This window comes from Clavelina lepadiformis, chromosome 3 (genome assembly GCF_947623445.1).
Source record: "Clavelina lepadiformis chromosome 3, kaClaLepa1.1, whole genome shotgun sequence".
Lineage (NCBI taxonomy): Eukaryota > Metazoa > Chordata > Ascidiacea > Aplousobranchia > Clavelinidae > Clavelina > Clavelina lepadiformis.
In genome coordinates, this window is record NC_135242.1 from 21,597,266 (window position 1) to 21,619,651 (window position 22,386).

General features: G+C 34.6%; 4 protein-coding genes across 4 annotated transcripts; 2 read left to right on the plus strand and 2 right to left on the minus strand.

Moving 5' to 3' along the window:
- The first annotated feature begins 31 nt into the window (after positions 1-31).
- LOC143449458 (cubilin-like) lies at positions 32-1,891 on the plus strand. Its single transcript, XM_076949672.1, has 4 exons — positions 32-165; positions 234-409; positions 664-833; positions 906-1,891. The coding sequence occupies exons 1-3, from the start codon at positions 90-92 to the stop codon at positions 703-705; spliced, it is 294 nt and encodes a 97-aa protein (XP_076805787.1). The 5' UTR covers positions 32-89; the 3' UTR covers positions 706-833; positions 906-1,891.
- A 138-nt stretch (positions 1,892-2,029) lies between these two features.
- LOC143449857 (cubilin-like) lies at positions 2,030-9,182 on the plus strand. Its single transcript, XM_076950183.1, has 20 exons — positions 2,030-2,577; positions 2,733-2,803; positions 3,250-3,341; positions 3,548-3,681; positions 3,839-4,019; positions 4,252-4,403; positions 4,616-4,794; positions 4,878-5,028; positions 5,187-5,374; positions 5,594-5,754; positions 6,035-6,221; positions 6,575-6,710; positions 6,805-6,977; positions 7,085-7,223; positions 7,628-7,812; positions 7,912-8,059; positions 8,158-8,345; positions 8,483-8,636; positions 8,717-8,889; positions 8,982-9,182. The coding sequence occupies exons 4-20, from the start codon at positions 3,630-3,632 to the stop codon at positions 9,180-9,182; spliced, it is 2,748 nt and encodes a 915-aa protein (XP_076806298.1). The 5' UTR covers positions 2,030-2,577; positions 2,733-2,803; positions 3,250-3,341; positions 3,548-3,629.
- Positions 9,183-12,091: 2,909 nt separating this feature from the next.
- LOC143449858 (cubilin-like) lies at positions 12,092-17,904 on the minus strand. The gene is made up of 17 exons (XM_076950185.1): positions 17,877-17,904; positions 17,587-17,758; positions 17,088-17,236; positions 16,724-16,902; positions 16,334-16,484; positions 15,902-16,098; positions 15,674-15,821; positions 15,356-15,558; positions 15,139-15,274; positions 14,812-14,987; positions 14,429-14,579; positions 14,133-14,341; positions 13,729-13,873; positions 13,440-13,627; positions 13,180-13,321; positions 12,933-13,096; positions 12,092-12,529 (listed from the first exon to the last, which is right to left on the minus strand). The coding sequence occupies exons 1-17, from the start codon at positions 17,902-17,904 to the stop codon at positions 12,287-12,289; spliced, it is 2,781 nt and encodes a 926-aa protein (XP_076806300.1). The 3' UTR covers positions 12,092-12,286.
- LOC143450265 (uncharacterized) lies at positions 17,757-19,565 on the minus strand. The gene is made up of 4 exons (XM_076950739.1): positions 19,487-19,565; positions 19,075-19,175; positions 18,332-18,422; positions 17,757-18,143 (listed from the first exon to the last, which is right to left on the minus strand). Exons 1-4 carry the CDS (start codon positions 19,536-19,538, stop codon positions 18,043-18,045), a joined length of 345 nt encoding a protein of 114 aa, XP_076806854.1. The 5' UTR covers positions 19,539-19,565; the 3' UTR covers positions 17,757-18,042.
- Positions 19,566-22,386: the final 2,821 nt, after the last annotated feature.

Here is a 22,386-nt window from a genome sequence, read left to right on the forward strand (position 1 = left end):
GCTTCTTTTGTTAGATTAAAAGTGGCCACGTCAACCTTGGACGCGTCACTGGTCTCCAGAAAACCACACACTTGACTTCGAGCGGAAGCATGTTGCAGCTTCATTACACTGCAGCCAGGGCAAAGACTGCAAAAACAAGAGGATTTTTCGCTACATACCGACAATGTAAGAATGTTACTTAAAACAAGTATTTTTTAAGCCGCTGACCGCTTTGAACCCCGTGTATTCTGCAGTCAAGCCAAAGTGTGGGACAGTATTGATTGCCAATTCTTCTTCTCAAGTTTTCTTATCTCCTGGTTATCCGAATATGGAAAACACCAACTGTGAATGGATAATCACCGCAACCACTAAGATGAATGTGATGCTTAATCTTGTTGATTTCGAAATGGATACGACCAGCGCCTTATTTGTATGGTCTTTTTATTTAAATTGCCTGTACATTTTATACGCTTACATAATGTTAAAAAAACTCAGTTTGATTATTAAAAAGATATTCAGCCTATTCAGATATTCTAGTTATGAGGATTTGAAGTAAAGTGTGTAACGTTGGACCTTAAACTTGTGAGTTGTTACTAACACACCATCAAAACATTACAGGTTTACGTGAATTTTGATCGATTTTTACACACTACTAGTTTTCATCAAGTTTACTTTATTTTTTAGTCTGTGTTGAAGACTACGCGGTTGGACCAAGCAAGCAGCTAATCTACTTTCCCGACATAAACTCAAATAAGTTAATCGTCGACTGCAAGTATAATTTTATCACAGAAACCGGATCTAGAATTGAACTGACAGTAACGGATAAAACGAAAATAAGGAACGACATCGTGGAAGTAAAAAGTCAAACTTTAAATTCGATTAATTTGAGTTAATTTCGTTGACGCCACTTATTTGATTTTACGTAGATCTTAGAAGGCAATGAGACGTTGTATAGTCTGGAAGGATACTACCAACACAGTCTCTCTGACCAAACAAGCTATTACAACACAACAGTACGGTCGACAGGAAACAAACTGACATTGCATCGAGTGACTTTTATCCAGTCACCTTCTGAAGGCTTTGTAGCTCAGTACAAAAATGTTTAAAATTTAAATCTTGTGATTTTGTTGTGTGAGTAACAAGAAACTAGAACCATGTTTCAGATTATAAGCGATATGAAATAACCTATTAATTGAAAACCTTTCGGAACTTGCGAAGAGTATGTATGCGCAAGCAGATGAAACAACATAAGTTTGCAATAATATAGACCAATGACTTGTTGGACATGTGATTAAAAATCAATGTGTGTGTATTTTTGTTCTTCTTTTTGTTATTTGCTTTAGCATCACTTGAATACAGCAGTTGTATTCATTATTATACAAAGACTGTGTTTAAGTGTACAGCAGAGTCGTTACACATCAATGTGTAAAAGATTAATTGATATTTTGCCCATTACTTGCTGCTGTTAAACCTATCGAGTTTTAAGTATACAATTTCTGTACATCCTTTCCAGGAACGTTACCTAACTAGCATCGTGTGGCCTTGTTTTCGTAATGCAAAATTAATTTCAATGAAAAAATGTATTCGTGCAAATTCATATACAAATTTTAAATCAGGAGACTCAAAACTCACTCACAAAGTTCATTTCATACCATGAATAAACGGTAAAGATCTTTTCACGGTCACATGACACAAAATATTTTGTACTGTAAATTTTATTATTAACCCTTGGCAAAATTATCTTTGACTACAAGTTATGCAGGATAATAAAAAGTGAATTAAAAATAAAAAATATGAAAACAAAACAAAGTTACCGAATTTTGCAGCCAGAAAATGCCATTTGGAGACAAACTAGTAACTACTTTTCAAATTGTTTTCATCAATGTTTTTATATCTGCGTTTTCGATAACTCCCTCGGGGTAGCAAAAGGAAATTCTCCACCAAACAACGTGTCAATACGTGAACTGTTTAAATAAAATGTTTACTAAATGTCAAAGCTGTTTTGGCAAGTTTCTTCGAAAAACTGGAATCTGTATAGCCTAGCGCAGCCTACAGTATAGAACAGAAAGGAGAAAAAGTAATCAAAAATTTTAGCTTCTTGCATTTACTCAACAGAAATGTTCAACTTCGTCGATTTTCGACATTGAATTGATAATTTCTCTAGCCTGTGCCATTGGTATGAAAGTTGTTATTACAGGCTAATTCTATTGATGCGTTTTAGGTTATCGCAAACTAATCGTGAGCCAAAACTGCATTTTGCCACGAAAGTTTAAAGGTTGAAACGATCGTTTCAACTTACCACATATGATGTAAGCGTATTTTAGGAAGCAATTGGCGGGTGAACAAGAGGTGTTGCAACTTGCTTTAAAAACGTTTCCGGATTTTAGGAAACTCCCAACTATTACAAAAGTTTGCAAATGTAAACCAATTGCATTGCCTATAACAATAAAGCAAAAAGTGCGTGGTGAAGCTTTGACCGTATACTTTATAGCAAATGCTCTTCAAATCAGTTGCTTGGAAAAATTCTAAATTAAAAAGATCCATTGAAAATGTTGTTTGTCACTTTAATAATTCCTTTTGTTTTCGCTTCAGTGAATGGTAAGTTGTGATGATATTTAGGGAATGCTTTTGGTGGTTGAGGAAATGATTGGTTTGGACTCTTTTTTAATTGCCTTAAATGTGTAGGTTAAAATGAGATATAGGCTAGATACATAAGCTAACGTCAGAACTTACAATGTTTTTGTTTCTCTTAGCTTGCCATTATCAACTGCAGCCCAAGCTGATGAAGGCGCATGATTACATGTCTGAGTGCCTATCTAACAAAGTAAGACTAAATAGTTGCCTAATACCTACTTTAGACGTAAGTTTTGTTTCAGGACTTTTTGTAACTGGTATTGAAGACGAAAGGATCAGAAATCAAAAGTGGCTGCTGTAATAGGTTATTTCTTTCACCGTAAGTAGGCTACTGTAATAGGTTATTTAGCCAGTTGTTAAAAATAGGCGGTTAGGTTAGGAGAATGGGAATGCAAAAAGTTGGTGTTAGCTATTTAGACTTTAATTGAAGTTAAATTTAGATTAGATCGTAGATTTTCGTCATCAGGTTTAGGTTACTAAGTTACTACAAGCAAGCTACAGTTAAGAAGAAACTGTGCAAAAATAGCTTCAAACGTGCAATTACAGTGAAACAGCGACAATCTTTAACATAATAATGTTTTCATGAAAGACAAAGATGGCCACACAATTGCTTACAATATGTCCAAACAATTTCAGACAGGATACCCTGTCAAGGCATGGAGTTCCATTTTCAAGTTTGTCGTGGTGGATACAAAATGATTTCAAACAACTTTAGAAAATGTTTGCGCGTAAGTTATGTAATTATTTCTAATAATTAAATTTCATGTCAATTAACAGTTTTTGTAACTGCAGAAATAAGCAAAGAAAGGTTATGTAGTCAGCATTTTTGTGTTTCACTTGATCAGAATCCAATTGAAATTTAAAGTGTGTGTCAAATTTTTGAAAAAGATGAAAGCTATTTGCTTAAAATAGATTTTTGATTTTAATTTTACAGTGAAAGCAAATATCGTTTTACACGTAGTTGTTGGAAGTCGCATATTAAAGAGATTTTTAGAACCAATTCGTCGCTTTATCCTATGACGTTGCAATGTATGGAAGGATACAAGACTAAAGCAACCCAACCTACCGGTAAGCTCATTTTTTAGGTCGACAAGGCAAACTCTTAGTCTGCTTTCCGGTTCGATATAATTCAAAGAAATACGTAGAAAATAACCCATTCTTACTTCCGGAAAAAAACGCATATTGCCGCATATTAATATTAAATTTTTATTTGCTTGATCAAAAGTTTCAGAACAATCCATTAACGGATGGCCTAATGAGGATGAAATGTGTCTAAAACAAAACGCAACAGCATACGAAATGTATATAAACTGTTTCAATAGTTCATTGAGAAATGCCGGTTTCGAAAATGTCGTGGAGTTGCCGCCGATATTGTGGTTTGTTCAAAATCACTGGGTTTGTGACAAGTAAGCTTTATACGCATTTTGTACATCAAAGTACCGCGTAGCAACAGCAAGACCTAAAACAACAGCGCATAAGGCTTTGCAATAAGATGTGTTGAAAAAGTTAAGGAACTTTTACAAAGTAAATTAAAGAAGTATTTTGATGATTTTGTGCGCATCTGGCTTTCGCTTTGTACAGGATAAGTCTATACACACGTTATGCGTATCTGGTCTAAGACTAAGCTCAACGTTGCAGAACGATTCCAGGGAATTGTTCACCGAAGATACCAGGAACCTGCCCGATCTCAAAATGGCCGCGTTTTTTACAGGACATAACAAAACCATCATCCTTGTTAAAAATGTTGATCAGTGGATGTAACGAAGAATTTTTTAACCGGCCTTCAGGCGGTAAGTTAGTTACTTATTTTTCAATTTGCAATTGCTTTTCCCTATTTGAACTCGAACGATGGCTTTACTTGCCTCATTTGATTATTTAAGGTTTCTAAAACATACTCTTGCATGTTGGTGTCTGACAACTACTTGATCTGCCAGATGAGTTTGATACTCAGTTAATAGGCAAAATCATTTTGCTTTGTTGTTTGTTGTCAAAATTTGAACAGGTTGCAAACAACAACGGCTGGTAGAAAAATGGAAATGGTATTCCATAAGATCACCCGGTTACCCTAATGCAATGGGAGAAAATGATTATGACTGCACGTATGCAATCAAGCCCAAGCGTTTCTTTAAACTGGAAATGAAAATCATCGTTGACACCGAAAAATGCTGTGATTTTGTTACAGTATGATTCTTGATTGCTTCCATAAATGTTATAAGGAGAAATCTGGGTTAAGTTGGTTTAACGTATTATACATTCTCTCATAGATCTCTTTTCCAAACTCGACCATCCTGGCAAAGTTGTCTGGAAAAGTAAAACGAACGTTTCTTCTAGATAGTCATGAAAACAGTGTCAATGTCAATTTCCATACAGATGAAAGTGTTACCAGTAAAGGTTTCGTACTTCGCTATAGAAAAGGTATAAAAATACATTACCACAATCGTGTTACTTTTTTGATTTCTATAAAAACTCGTGTTAAATGCGTTACATCTATGAGCTGCCAAGAAAACGTGTTCAGCCTAACAGAAAACTTAAAAAACAGTCACACTGAGCGTACAATAGGACATCCTATGTAGCTTGTAGGTTCGACCTCAAGAGCACCACGTCAATGCAGAAAACATTTCCACTAACATTCAAACAACTCAGCAGTGGTACAGGATTTGGCGAAGAAATAAAATGTATTTGGACCATCAAAGCGCCTTCAGGCGAACAAGTTTTTTTGCGTTTTGATAAAATTCATCTTGACAACGCAGACCGTATGGAGGTAAGAACACTTTAACAGCAAGAACAGGTGAGAGCTCACCAGCGTGCATAGCCTATAAATTATATAACTGCAAGAAAAAATCAGCAATGTTCAAATTCTTTTATAAGTTACTCCATCGATTTCATATTTTTTCAGCAAGCAATGACATCACTAAGAAACAAACTGAAAATTCCTAATAGAAAAGATTGAAGTAACAATTTTCTGTTGCTCCAAATATAGGTATTTGATGGACCTGTGAGATTAAGGATGTTGGAAGAAACAGACTCCAGAAAATACTCAATTAAATCTCAAAACGGAATGTTGATAATTCACTACCAGAGCAATTCAACGAAAATAGGAAACGGCTTTCACGCTTCCTTCGCAACAGGTAATGTGAAACAGTTGGGGCTCGGGACAATACAATACTGAACCTGAACTTCGTATCAGTATCACATACAAATCTAATGTATAAGACTCATTCTATGTAGCCTATATAAGCGTTAACAATCTAAGGAACTGTAGACTGTAAAAAATGAAAAGTTCTTACAGCATGAAGTGATTGGCAAATGAACTGACTTTTGCTTAGTAGTCTACATCACTACATAAAAAAGAAATATTTGGCCTATTACTGTGGATTAAATAAGATATCAATCAATCGCGCTATCATGCTTTAACTAACAGTTGTGGCGGCAGTTTCGCTGCTAACAACAACTGGCAGGAAATTGTCGGAGAAGCTTTCCATGTTGGCGGCAATAACATTCTTCCATGCTGGTGGAATATCACCGCTTCACCTGGTTACGCAATCTTGCTTAAAATGAATTCCAAGATCCGAAAATATGGCAAATCGAGGAATGGCCAACGAATTGAGGTAAAGAACAAATTTGATAATGCAGCGATTTAACTGGAGAAAAGTTGTAAGATCAATAAGATTAGCACTATAGGCCTAAAAAAATTTTTGTTAAATAAAATGATTTGCATTTTTTGTTTTTCTTACCTCCTTTATACTGGACTATAGACAAACTTATTTGGTGTGGCGTAGTGCAGAAACTTTTATCCTTCGACTGAAGAAAGTTATTGCACGACTTAATCTTTGTAATAATTTCTCACTGCTCGAGCCCCGATTACCGAACTTGTTTGCGTGCATTTTCTTATAGCTGTCTATTTTTCTTTGAAAGACAGCAAATTTCTTGTTTTGAACAATATGTTTGCAATTTCATTTAGATTTTTGAAAACCGGAACAGGGTTTACAGTGTTTACGATAAAAACTTTTACTTTGCTTCAAATGGAAATCAACTGTTAATTCACCAGAATTACAGTAGAAATGGATCGGTTGGATTTGTCGTATCCTTTAAGCAAGGTAAAGTTCTCAACAATAAGGACTAATCTGAAAAGTGACATTAAAATACAATACGAATGATCAGGGGACAAACTATATGTTTTATTCTTCTCAGAGATGTGTAATGTTACAATATTGTTGGCTAACTCTGTCAGAAGAACTGTTCAATTTGGCTACTTTCCGTCGATAAACAGACGTCACATTTGTACATACACCGTTCGTTCTACACCGGAAAGGAAGATTCATTTGGCGTTAAAAACATATGAGCTAAAAAGCAACTCCTTAGAGGTGACAATATTTCAGGAAATAAACCGTATTGTCCAAACTTTAGGCAGTTTTAACAAAATCGTACTGTATGCCAAAACATCTAAAATGCAATAGGTCTACTTATTTAGGTATTTAGTGGCAACACCAGTCTTGGACGCGCTGATCTCATAGGTCCACCATATATACATCGCTTGACTTCTATCGACAACGAAATTCAACTGCGATATGTCATTCAAGGGAGCATGTTTTTGACAGAGTTTAACCAATGTAAGTTTGACATTTAGCAAGAATATGTCACAACTATTCTCTATGAGCTGTATTCTGTCATGTGCTTTTGTCGCCGCATGTAAAAATATAATGAGACGGACAATTTTAAGAGAAACTCGACTCAATACTTGTTTAATTAAAAATTGAACCCTCTTAATTTAGCGTATTTTAACGAAAACAACCAAACGCCACCATTAACGATGAACTTTCCCAGTTTACTTTAACACAAAATACAACTATAAAGCATTTAATCAAACACGTAAGCTAACTTATAGGCCTATTACTGTGCACATAAGCTTAAGTTTTATAGTACCTGCTATACGCTAGTGTTTAAATAGCATTTCATTTCAAGCAATACTATACCGTTACTGCAAATAATCTTTAACCAAAAACAACCACTGCAGTTACTCCAAATTGTGGCTCCAGTCTGATTGCCAACGCGAATTATCAAGATATTTTTTCACCGGGAAATCCTTCCAGGCACATTGTAAAAAGCGGATGTGAATGGATAATAACAGCGTCTCCAGGCAAGCAGATTGTTCTAACCATCTTGGACTCGCAAGGAAATCATGATTCAAGTTTCATTCAAGTAAGATCAAACATTTATAGAGTAGTTCTGTGCAAAAAAGGCAGTGCATTATTACTACATATTGTAAATTTGCCGCGTAACTTTCTCCAACTCATGCAGGTGTATGATAAACTGTTACCTCTGGGGACTTCCACTACACCGCGATTTCTAAACGTAACCCTTGTATCGTCAACTAATCTAGTAAGAATACAATGTCGTCAGAAGGCTGATGGAGAATTCAAAGGATTTCAGGCAACATACAAAGAAAGTGAATAAATTTTAATCAAATCTAACCTTTATGAGACGTTTCACTTATCGTGATGCTTAACGACGACAATTGAGTTCAGCATACCTTTTCTTATGCAGCAATCAATATGGGATGGAATGATGTTAAAGCTTTTGGTGGAACGATTTCGACCGAAAAAATGTTTATGAACACTTCCATGTGTCTTAGTAACAAGCATCACTTCTGGAACATTTACACATCTCGCAATTACAGGATTAAATTTACAATCGAAAGTATTCGATTTTCAACCGCAAATAGCTTCCTACAGGTTATAACCGAATGTAGCTTATAGCCTATTTCAAAAGTGATACCTAATAACTAGAGCAAAAGAATAAACGGAATGTTAAAAATAACATATTATGTTTTTAGGCCTAGCAAGTTCACATATTATAAGCTTACTTCTAGATTCAGGATAGCAGTAGAAGAATAGGATGGTTACATCAAAACTCCAGTGTTCCCCGACACTTTTTAACATCTACACATACCCTACGTGTTTGTTATTACACGGATGATTGTAGTTCACCCGAAAAAGAACATTTCGTCGCGACTATTAAGCAAGGTTATATTTCAACTAATGTTCTAGATGTACATGTTGATGTTCGTACGTTTTTCCATTAAAACCGTGTTTATTTGACGCAGTTTGCCAAAATGACATCAACATTTTTGGGTCAGGCAGACGTGATAAAGGGATTTTCACAAAAATGTTCGACAAAAATGAAACAACCGATTGTCATTACAATTTCGTCACCGCCTTTGGATCAAAAATACAGTTGACTTTATATAATATCTCGATACGTGATGGTTACATTAACGTAAGTTTTAATTCATGCCGTAACAAATACCGACAAACTTAACACTAGTTCTTTTATAGAAAACGTCATGAAAACAACCACATGCATTTTAGGTAACTGTCGGCAATCAAACTCTTTATCACTACACGGGCTCCTCTAGTGGTTCGTCAACAACTGCAATGTTGATATCTTCACGAAATAAGATGACTCTGCACTATCACGTTCCTATAAAATCCAGCTCGAAGGGATTTCGGCTGAGATACGAAAAAGCGAGAATGCCGAACATGATGCATCTACTTAAACGGGTTGATTAACTTGACACCGGAAAGTGATTTGCAACATTCAAAACTAAACATTTTATTTGTTTCAACCGCCTACCATTTGATCACTGCAAATAATATCCTCCATAACAGTATTATTCAAAGTATCATTTCTTGTGGAATACTTCACTTAAATAAAGATTTAGAGTGTATGTTTCGCTAGTTCTATTGTTAGTATAGGCTACAGACAACGAAAGCTCGCGTTCATGGGTGAAGCGGCTGGCTAAGATGTTGGTTGCAAGTTGCCCGTAATAAACTTATTTATTGCAACTATAGGAAACAGCTAAGGACTTTGTGCCGCTTGTAAAACTTTGTGCCACAAAGTATTGCTTGAACAACCTAAAGTTCGTTATAAAAGACTTATGGCCAACAAAGTTTTCTGTCAGCTTTTCTACATGTACCGCAGAACGCAAATAAACATGCCAAAAACATAATCTAATTATGGACGTAGGTGGGGTCACACAAAAAAGTTTTTGTGTTTAATAACAGTAGATATTACCTATGTTTTTAAGCAAATGCGGCCATAGGCACAGGTATTTGAATAGTTTCCGAAGCACAGTCTGCGGAAAAGGCCACTTGGATTCGGCAGAGATCTTGTTTGAAAAGTAAAGTTAAAATTTCACGAAGAAACACGGGGCAAATTGGAAGACGCTTTTTTCGACAGACAAATTTTTTCTTTGTATAAATAAAAGTGAACGACAACACATCATACAGGTTAAGAACGTTATCTTTGCTAAGCGTGAAAGCAAATAATGAAGTAAATTGCAAAAACACAAAGACTACTTCATAATATATTTACAAAACTGACATGTTTCGGACTTTTACGGTAGTACCCGAAAAATATAAAACGAGTTGATTAAATTATTTCGCATTATTCGATCTAGCATTGTTACGAACAAAAGAACAAACTTGCTCAAAAGACCACATTTTACTCTGCAATAGATACGCTAAGAAACATTCAATAAAAACCTTCAAAATACTAAAATCATACAAAATCGTTTACGAAAGCAAAATCCAAAAACTACCTATTAAACATATAAATCTGTCTGTAAACGAGTAAACATTTGAAAATAGCGCGTCTCCTCGGGTACAAATATAAAATTTATGACGTTACTTTGAGCTGAGAAGATTTTTTGTAAGATGCAATAATTTAATCGCTTCGTATTTTGATCGTTTATCGCCTGTAACAATTAAATGACCAAAAAGACACAAAAAAGAAACTTTTATGCAACTTTTAGGTTTGGTCTAAGCTTGCGGGTTCGATAAATTCTTTCCTAACGTCCTCTTCTTATACGTTGCTAAAACCGGCAAGTTACGAATGAAATACCGAGATTTTATATACTTTTGAAGCAAAAATTAAAATAAATAGAAATTTATGTAAAGTTATAGAAAACTTGACATAATACGAAAATGTTTATGAAAATAACCAACTAACATTAAGCTGATCGTTACAAGTTTTAAAACAAAATGTTAAAACGGAAGCAACAAGAATCCATTTAGCAAGCTTCATCCTTACGTTTCAACTCTGATCATAAAATCTACTTAAAAGTGGAAATCTTAACTCTGTTCTGAAAAACCAATGTTTTTAATGCTTGTTTGTTAGCTTATCTATAGGTATAAGAATACCTTCTTAACTCTGTTGTCAGAAATTTAAAAGTTAAAAGAATACCTGTAAAAAAACAAGATGGCTTTCTGGTAAATGCGTGGTCAATGTTTCTTCTGCCAACGGTCAAAGGTTAAAGTGGAATAATTTTGTAAGTTTTCAACTACACTTGACAGGAAATAATTACGGCTACTAGATCATATTTTGCAATTGTTTGCAATTATTGTCCAATTGCTATATATTCATTATTTTGCAATAACGATCATTGAAATGTTCCAAACAAATTACGATTTCCTCTATTATACGACTATGTTTGAAAACGAATTTGTATGTAAATTTCACAGTCTGCGTAAAGAGTTATAGTCTAATGTAAAATGCCTCACATCTAATTTTTAACCTTAAAAATCACTGATACACCATGAATCGTCTTTACGGCTACAAATATAACTTTCTATGTAGATACTTGTGATTTTAAGTTTCAATGAGGGGAATGTCCAAATGTCCAAATGTCCAGAGTAGACTGTAAGAAGCCTACATTTAAATGAGTGTTTTATCGTCCTGGTTAAAGACGTTGTGTATAATTTCTCAATAGTTTTACATATGATTTTAAACACCAATGACGTTGATAAAATAGACAAAACAAAAGTCGTTGCAACAACTTAATTCAACCTTCAAAAAATTTGTCTTCGATTTTGAAAAGTTACATGGTGAGATTTGGTCATTTTCCTCTTGCCATCTTGTCACTGTTAACGTTAACAGTGGCGATAACAACCGAGTATTAAAGATAGTTGCAAAATGCGGTCCACATGTTGTTTGGTGTGTATGGCATTTTTTTTGTTTTGCCTGACGAAAATCTTCGCTGGGCTTGAAGTTGGCAATTTTTACCACTCGTTGATTGTCAATCAACTTCCATCCACTCTTTTTTGTTTTTCCAGATTAGTTGTGTTTCTTGTACACCAGTCAGCTAAGTTTTTATCCCTATTCACTTTTTATGAGTTACGTGTCTCCTTGCATATGTAGTCTACATCTATGTCTGAAAGCTTATACTGTACAAATAAATTAAATGTTTATTAAGAAAAACTTTCTTCTATATGCAATGGGCATTGCTAACTTAGAGAACTGCACACTGTTATTTACGAATTTATTTAGGACTCAAGACAGCTTAACAGTTGGCACGTTTTCTAATACAGGTTGAGGTAATTGATGTATGATGACGTCGTCTGCGATTCCTTTTGATTAAAACTGAAACAAGGGTTTCTATTCTTGACAAACTTTATTTTTTACGATGCGTATATATTTCGTATAATGGGAATATTTCAAGACAAATGTTCGTGATCTAAGCAAGAATACACTTTTATGATTAGATTGTGATGTGCAGTAAGTTTGTATTTTATAAGTTGAGATAAACTAAATTCAATTTTGTTTTTGAAGTAAAATAATCACTTGAAATGTTTACAGATGAATTTACGCAAGTGTATTGTTTTGAGTTGACAAATTAATTTTGGTCTACTTGTGTAAGAATTGTATTTAAAGTTTCTTTCGATTTGACTTGCATTGGTAACAATGGATTGAACTTCCTGTAAGTGACTGAAAATCCACTCGAGTAAGAACGTGACTCCATGTTGTGAAGAATAGTGAGCGTGTTTGAGATGGACGTTAGTACAACAGCTGCTTTTTCCTCGTAGGCGGTAAGATATGATCCTTGGAAATTGTAGAGGAAATTGTCACCATCTAAGACCTGAAAGTGTTTTAATGTTTTCGTTATCAATAAAGTGTACTAAAATATTAAAGTTTCATTATTTTATTAAAACCATTTTAATAATTATTTGATTATGTTTAAAATTAGAAACTTTAAAATTAAAATAAGTAAAAACAAAATTCGAAATAAAACAAAAAGTTAAAATGATTGTAATTTTATAATAATGTGTAATGGTAGAACAACAGGGCATTAAATCGGACAAACATCGGAAAACTAAGCTTACAAAAAAAATCAAGGCAAGATTTAACGTAATGTGGTAGAAATAATGCTATTCATTAAATATATAGACAGTTTAGATTTAAACTCATCCAAGCAATACATCTTTTAATCATAGTCTGGCTATGTTTTTGCTTGGTCTTTAAGTTGGTGAGCTTAAGCTTACTTGTATACGAGCAAAAAAGTGGAGATGGATAAAAATGTATATTTGAATTCGGGATTCTGGTGAAGTCAGAAAGTTGTACCGACAATTGACTTCTTCAGGTGTCCTTCTATTGAGAAATGAAATCGTCTTATACTTGGATCTTGCCGTAAGCTCCCGGCTACAAACTAATTTATGATAATTGGAAATTGTTAAAAACTGTAAAGTGAATAGAAGGAGATCTGCATCACAGATGTAAATTATACAGAACCTTGTGTAACATTTCCAGCAAACTGGTCCAATCCATCGTTTGAATGGAAATAAACTCGAAGAACATCTTTCGATGATATGAAACGCTGAGGAAGACTGAAATTACCTTCCAACTTGGCAACTGTCTTTGAGTTTTCCATTACCTAATCAAACTGTTGCCAATAAAAGACATCTTGCGAAAATGCATCTCCAAATATCCATTTAGTTATATAACTTGTAACGAAAATGAATTTCCGTGAAGTCTACACATGGCGTAGTCACCTCCAAATAGCTTGTTGGACTATTGAAGTAAAGTTGTATGATGTTCAACTCAATGCGTTTGAAATTATATCCGGCCTGCAAATTCCAGAAGTTATCTTCGTCACTTTCACATCTCGATGAGTTGCACATTGTCTGAGATGAAATCATCCTTCCAAAAGCACCAGGGTCATTCCAACCGCTATTGACCACTATATAGCAAAACAACATTGCACCTTGTACCTACTTTGAAAACTGGAAAGCACCTATAGGCTCAAAACAAGGCTTACAAAGGTCAACAGCTTTTTAATACCTTCTTTGCATGACGCAACGAATCCTTTTGTAGCAGACAATTGACAACGATTAAGTCGTATTCTCACAACGTTTGAACTTGATACAAAGGTTAAGTTTGATCTTGATCCACTGTATTTGCCCAAACTTATCATCTGGTCGTAGACCTACAAACAAAATAGGTTTTTATTCGGGGTATTGTAAGAAGTATTAAAATAAATTCGGCATAAAAGGCCGTTTTAATTTTAATTTCTTAACTTGCATTTTATTGAAACAAAGAAAGAAGTAAATAATTCCAGAAAAGCTTTGCGATCTACCCGCAATGCAGTTGACTTCTCAAATGCGTGAAGAAACATCAAATCGACTAATAACGTTACATCGCTCATAGTGATAATAGGTTATAAAATCAAGTAACAATCGACTTACATATAAAGCTTCACGTTTTTTCTCATCTAAGTTGATGTCAAAAATCTTCAGTAAGATTTGTTTGTCGGAAGAAGTGGTAATTATCCAATCGCATGTTTCAGATGACAGTCCAAGACTATGACTAGCTGAGAGATCTTCTATGTAACCAGGTGAAGAAAAACGTTGAAAAGAAGTGTTGGCAACCAAGACGAAATTACATTCAGATCTCCCTAAAACATAAAGACATCTTCATTTCGATGAAAAAGAATCATATCATATTATAAGCGCTTTGCTGTTATTGACAAATGAGAACTCACATTGTTTGTAAGTTGTCACGAAACCGCGACTAGTAGCAGAGTGAGACTTCGGTGCTGTGTAATGAAGCTGGATTGTGCTGCCGGTAGATGTCAGTCGATATGTCTTATTAACTCTATCAGCACGACCAAAATACACGTCGCCATTAAATATCTACAACAGAAAACTATGGAAATGTAAAATGTTTCAGTTAGAGTAAGATTTTAAGCTGATGGTGTTTTTGTTTTAATTCATAGAGCGTAATCGCAATATTGTTAATTTAAACAACTACTTCATTATAGAGATAGCAAGAAAGACAGAAATATTTAAATTACTTATACATAATTTAAAAAAATAGAATTTCGTCGACCAAAATTTAGTAAGACTTATTCATACGTTTCTTTACCTGAACATATCCGAAGTTAGAAAAAGTTCTCAAAGTCATTCGTATCTTCTTGCCAGGTTGGACGAGCAAAGTGTAAGTGCATCGTTGGTAAATGTTGAAAGGAAAGCTTTCGTAGTCAGGCGAGGCAAGCTTCATCGAAGCGGAACCGATGAGATTGTAAGTGACGTTGCATGGAACTGAAAATGAGAGACTTTCAATGGTCTGCTTAAAAGAAATTTATAATTTAACTTTAACACTCTTAACAAATATATATAAATGAGAGTTTTTCATTACATAAAATGCACGGTACAACAACCTAATCTTTCTCTATTTTTCCTTATCTCTTACCTTGCTTGAAAAAAGCCCGATAACCGTATCCTTTCCAGTCATGAGTACTGTAACTTATCGCTAAACGATTTTCACTCGATACATAGTTGTGAGTCTCATTGTTAAATTTTTGCAGTAGTTTTGGTCCGTCGTAGATCTATTGAAGAGAATTATTGTAAGTTATTCACCTTATTTCGACAGTTGAAGTCAAAGATAACACTGTCCACAAACAACTTACTTCTACCCAGTCATAATGATACCAGTTGTCCTGATGTTCGCGACGGTTTGTCGAAGAAATATTGAGTATAACGGCGTAGCCCGGTGAAGAAGTGATTTGAGAAAAGCACAGAATCGGATAGTATCCAACGCGACTTTTTTGCTTGACTGTAACGTTCTGCCAAGAGTCTGAGGCGTTGTAATTACCGCCACAGGAATAAGATGCTAAAGTAAGAATATAATATGCTGTCAAAATTTCAATCCAAAAATTTTATCATAATGGTCAAAAGAATTTCTCATTTGTTACAAAAAGATCTGTAAGAACGGAAGACAATCCAACCTGGGTGATAACTTGCTCGAAACCCGTTCCCGCTTACAGTTGAGTCTGAGTGATATTTTATCGTCAGACTTCCATGCTGGGACGTCACGGGTATCTCGCTTGCTTTTGCTATCGTGTAGTATCCAAGGCTCACAGAACCATCAAGTATCTGTTTGAAAATGTAGAAACTTTAGGTTTAATTGTCAAATTTACAATAGTTTGGAATAAAGTTAATCATCAGACACCCACTTCCAATTGTTCGTAAGAGACATTCATTTTTATTCTGTGAAGATACAAGGACACTTGTTGGTCTGCTTGGGCTCTTATCGTCCATTGACAATCTATTTCTTCACCAAACTTTTGAAGGATTGGTTCACGCGGGTAGGCGTAAGTTGGCGCGTGTATCATTAATACACGATCGTTCGCCATGTGTTGGTATTTGCATACTGCGCGTTGGAAAAAATACAATAATGCAATGACTAAACGGAAAAAAAATCAAAATTACAATTACCGAAATTAATTTTTGACGTAAGCTTCTTTTTTAAAAATAAATATGTTGACAAGCAGTTGTTTCTCATAATTCAACTTTCTATTCAAAGTGCAGAGGGCCATGGACTATTAAAAAATCTTGATAGTAGCCCAATAACAAAAACTACGTACATACTTTATTATTAAACTTACCATTATTGCGAGTAATTCGAAAACCTTTGCTCGCTCCACTCTCATCAGTGTGGTATCGGACAAAAATATCTCTTGTGGCGGAATCAACGACAAAAGTTCTTGTTACATTGCCAGAAAGTTTGGCAAGAATGGTTGAGTTTTTTAGGTAAAGCTTAAATGATTCCAATTGACATAAAAAATTTTAGAATAAACTCACAGTAGCATTAGCAATAAAAAGCTAGCATTATAATCACACTGCATTTAGCATTAAAACGCCGCCCATTAAATGCAGGTCTAATTTTATTTCATTCAGACATCTTTCACTTAGCTTCCTTAGTTAGCAATAAAGCTACACTTAAACGTTTTTACTGAAATTTGATTGCTCAAAATTACAAATTTGTGTTTCCTTACGGTAACAAAATCACAACAACTTTCGGTATCGACTTCCACTTTTATTTTCAATCCAAACTTATATTGAGCTTCGAGATGATATACACAGTCAAATTCATGATTTATCTGACTTGGAAAACCAGGCGAGGTTATGACTGCTTTTTGGGTTCCAAAAGTTGACAACCAATGCTTACAGTATTCTAGAAATAAAAGAAATTTTCTGTGAGGTAAGAGGCAAATGAGAAATGTAACTTACCATAAAAGCTTTTTTGTTTAACAAACTTTTTTAACGACGCTTTAACTTTGATTGGCTTATATTCGAAATAGTTGTGCTCTTGCAGATAATCTAGCCTGATAACATGCAACACTACATCTCATTTCTCACCAGTTGAAAGACGGGGAAATATCTCATTATTGCAATAAGCCAAAGGATGATTTAGTGGCCCTATGTAGTTAAGGAAAGTCGGCAAACGTCGAAGCCAACTGGGAGGATGGCAAATATTTCCTTTCGGAGTACAGCTTCCCGGAATTGAACTTGAAAACATGAACAAAAATCCTAAGACGACAACTTCCTTTTTCTGATATGATGAATAACAATATTATCGTACATTATAAATAAACCGTGAATTTCGGGAAGATTCAAGTTGATACTAATAAGTTACATAATTCTACAGAATATACAGTTAAAATGCATAAATTATTGCGGAGTATATATAATCATGTAAGATGATCGAAAACCGTAAAGTAACCCAAATATTTTAAAAATACTAAAGTGCTTGTTGTAAATTACATTTAATTTTAGTTGCATACTTCCTGGTATATAACTGTTGAGTAAATGACAGACGATTCTTATGTAAAAAGAAAGTCTAAGCGCGTTTGCGAACCTGTCACACATCCAGTGATCTTCCACGAAAGCAAGTATCGAATCAAAATCAATGCTCCTTTTGTCGTCACCATTTCTTTTACGTTGGCGCTGAATACATTTCTTGTATTTTTTGTCTAAAGTCGTATTCTGCTGCAAACATGTCTTCCGAAAAAACGTTTCGCTCTCATTCACTATTTAATATAAAATCATTCAACAAACTTTACATGCTGAGTAGAAGTTAGTCAAATAAATTAAGTTCAACAGAAAACGTTTACTTAATTTTTTAAAACTTAAAAACTTGAAACTTACGCAAGACGTCACAAATATTGTGCTTCATTATTGCATTTCTATCATAGCGAATTATGAACTTATTTGAAATTATAATTTATTTTGCTAATTACTAATTAGCGTCGATGATTTGAAAACCTATAATCTGTTTCTTGTTGCTGGTTTGCTTTTTTCCGTCTACTTTGTTTCATGCATTTAAGTGTAATCTGTAACAGAGTTGAGTTTGGTCGAAGCAATTGTTTAACGATTTCATTCCAACAGGTGGGAGTGTTGTGTCCAGCTGCTTTACTGAGTGAAAAAATGAAAATTGAAGTTTCAAGCTAAACGAATCTCCCCAGAAAAGTTTCAAAAAAATTCTAAAAATAATTTATCATATTAATATCTCCTCTACAATACAAATTTTTATTGTCAAGAAATTTTATTTTTAAAAATACAGTGCATAGCCTATGCAAAATTCATTTTCAAATTTTACTCACCCGCAGTTTTGTCTTCAGTTTTCGTGAACCATTCCGTGTCAAGGACCACAAAATCGACGATCGATTCCCAAGATTTATACATCATTCCCAACTAAATATAATATATTTCCGGTGGATTTACTAGTACGGTGTTAAATATAAAGTTTCACTTTTTAGAGTGTAGTAATAATCAGACAAGTTTAAATCTATTAACATACTTTTTCAAAACAGTAATTGGTTTGATTTAGTTATAACAAAACACCATAATCTTTTAATGTAACCCACATATCTACAAGCATGGTGGTCAAATGGTCAAGAAATTTTGACTTACTTTAACAAATATAGCCAAATAGAGAAAAATTAATGTACAGTGGACTTTATTGTTACAAACCAAGAATTCGAATGAAAATTGATAGAGTTTGTGTACAGACTATTCTTTTCCATCTGTAGAGTACTACAGTAGCTTATATCTCGCTTTGTAGCAAATAAAAATGACTACAATAAAATTAATAGCAAAGGAACGAGCCAATTAATGTAGAAAGCTGAAGGCCATGCCTGAAAATAACACGCAAACAGGTTACACTGACTCGACAGTACAATCAGTGCCCGATAATTTCCGATAATTTAGAACAAGCCGTTATTTTTTAAAAGCACACTCGTTTAGTTTACCTAGTTTAGTTTTAGGCGTAATACTTTGGTAAATTCATAATAGTACATAATACAAATTTAGCAAATTTTCTTCGAATATGGTTGAAAAAGTTTACCTTGCTGCTCGAAAAACAGTTAACCAATTTTGGCCTTAACTTGCGAGTCCGGTAAGATATGTCCTTTCTTCTATTGCTCACATATTGCTGAAAACGGCAAGCTGCAAACGAATGTTGTACCATAGCATATAGTTTAGCATAAGTTGTTGGAACCTGCAACCTATCAGCAAAGCTCTGTAGCGTCTGTTAATAACTTTTGCTATATTTTGGACATCAGAACAGAAACTTGTTTCATAAAACCGGCGATTGTGTTAATTTTTTGGAAAAGGATGATCGATGATGTTGCTTATTATAGCTTTACAATAATGTTTGTGGCATTGTTTCAAAATTGTGGAGTAAGTGTAAATAAGCATCAACTAGAACCATACATATAGAAGAATGCCAAGATAAGAAAACCGACAAAAAGACTTACCAGAGCAAGTTGAAAGAATAAGCAATAGCACAATTGCAGCAAAAACCTTCATATTGAACTTCCCTAAGCAGTCGACTTGACTTCTGAAAGAAATTTGAGTAATAAACAAACACAACCAACAAGTGATAATACTCATGGTTAGCAATACTATAATACCACTTAGGCTTCTGTATAACCTAACTTTACATGTTACCAGCGTCGGCCTTTTTATTGGTTTCAAAGAAACGCACTTAAATTATAACAAAGCTTCCAACAAATAATTTTCGTGGCTTATATGGGTATTTTCCACATTGCAAAGTGGAACCAATTAAAAGGCTGTTGATGATGGCGATTTCTATTGGATTGGTAATCTTCGAGCCAAAATGACCGAAATTTCCCAGTGTCAAAAACAGTCGAACGGAACTATCAACAGGGTAAGGAATCAATTTATTTGCTATAAATTGCCCTACTTTATTTATCGAATCATTATTGCAAGAACTGAATTGCTGCCAACACAATGAATTATTTCCGCAATCGCTGTATACAACTCTCTATCCAAATTTGCAAGAATTCTATGCATCACCAGATCATTTACAAAGCTTGCAAAAGAAATAGCCTACCTACTACAGACTGTGCTGTACTGTACTGCACTGTAAAACGTAACAAATTCGACAACAATAATTTTTTCAAGAACTGGTTAAAAATGACAGCTTTTTTGCATCCACAAAAATTTTCCGCCCTATAGTCTTAATTTAGCTTGCTTAATATCTGAAGCAAGTATTCGTACAACCATGTCTGAATTTCTAGAAATTGCCCTGCAAAACTGTCAACTATGAACAATTTGTCGATTGCGACTTCAATAATTTCTTTTCTTCCCTCCCTTTCGTTTAATTTAATTGCCTGTGCCTTTTCTGGTACCATGGCAACTATGGTCAAAATAGACTAATGAACTTTCACTTATCTCTCTAGAGCACTATGTTACACTATATTTACCAACAAGCTCGAATTTTAGTTCAAAGTGTAAAAAACAGAAAAACGTGTACAACTCTTATGCTTCTGCTCTGAGACCAATAAAATTAACATGGCGAATAGATAACATCGTTGTCAATCACTAAGAGGCAGTAAAGATTTACAAAGATGTTTGGGGAGTACAAAAACAGCGATGTTTCAACTAACCCCGTGTTCCAACTAGCCCCGGAGTAGTATAGTGGTGCCACCCCAGGACTCTTACCACCACGCCACCACCACGCCACCACCACGCCACCACCACGCCACCACCACGCCACCACGCCTCCAACTGTGAAGTAGGTCACTCCAAGATTAGTCCATTCAAGTAATTAGGTCATATGTAAAAAGAGATAAGAAAAGTGACGTCATAATTTTGGTTCCATAGCGCCAGCACACGTAAAGAAAAAAGATGTTAGAAAAGTACAAGTGTAAAAGTGACGTCATAGTTTTCGTTCCATAGCGCCAACGTGTGGTAAACATGTTTTAGGTTTCTAGAGGAAGGGTGTAACAAAAGAGAAAAAAAAAAAATCTTGGGTTTGTGGATATTCGATATCAGTTACATCATAGTCTCAGCGTAAAGTATACAGAACGATGAACCGTATGAATTACCACCTGGAATCATATGGAGAAAAGCCTAGAGTAAGAACGCGTTAATCGTATTTGCACACGCTAACATGACCTGGTTATGAATTCCAGCTTGGGTTGAAATAAGCCAGACTTTAGAAACAAAGCATTGGAAGGTATTACAACCAATCCATTCGATTCCAGATGTAAGAGAAGAATAAATAATAGCTGGCACCCAGATGTGATTTGTTTTGACCCGATTATGAAGGCAAGTCCAAACCTGTCTGGTTGAAACAAGTGTGTTGCACAGGTCAAAAGGGGAGATTATTGCGCGATCGTGGTGTTGTGATGTGGTGGTGTGGTGGTGTGGTGGTGTCGTGGTGTCGTGGTGTTGTGGTGAACGCATTCGAATGCGTTGCAACCAATCCATTCGCGCCCAGCTGTGATTTGTTTGTTTCCAGAATGTAGGTCAGATTTTAGAGACATATTCGATGAACAATTATGTTAACTACTGTTTCATATTCTAAAAGAACCTCTATTCCCTTATATGCGTTAAATGGTTTGTATATTAGTTGTGAAAAAAGCAATGAAATGTATTATTTTATATGCATAGGCTTGGTTGTGTATTAGTTATTGAGATATGGTAATGAACTATGTTTAGTTTATAGCGATTAAATGTCATTGTTTATCGAGATAGTATGAGTAAATATGATGTAATCATGTAAATATTTATATCGCTGAATGGTTTAAAAAAGTGAAAAAGCGCCTATGATCACATCCAAATACATATGATGAAATATAGCCTACAGTAACGCCTACACAAAACAATTTACAGTGTTCAACCACTTCATACAGGAAAAAAATTTTAAAACAACTTTAAGTTGTCAACGTTTTATTCCATTATCCAACTTTTAACCTAAGAATAGAGTTTGAGATATAAATTTATACTGAACTATAGCTCGTGTAATTGGGTAATGCGAAGAAGTCTTAAGTATATAACCCCGAAAAACATAGCTTTAGGCTATTCGCTTTTCAAAGGAATACGATCATCACTAAAAATACAAACTATTGGAATACATCGATCGACGGATGAAATAAAACTAAGACCGTGTTTCGTTAGGTATAGAAAAACTATAAAATTTTCTTGCTTTGGTTGAATTATTCAAGCCATTTAAACTTATTCCGCTGATCATATTAATACATACTCGACTTTCTTAAAAAAAGAACGCGTTCAAACCGAAAGAAATGATTCCAACACCACAAAATTGGAAAATAAATATGCGGTTAAAAGCAAGTGTAAACTGTTTTTGATTGATTCTTCGTATAAGCCAACTTAACTTATAAGTTAC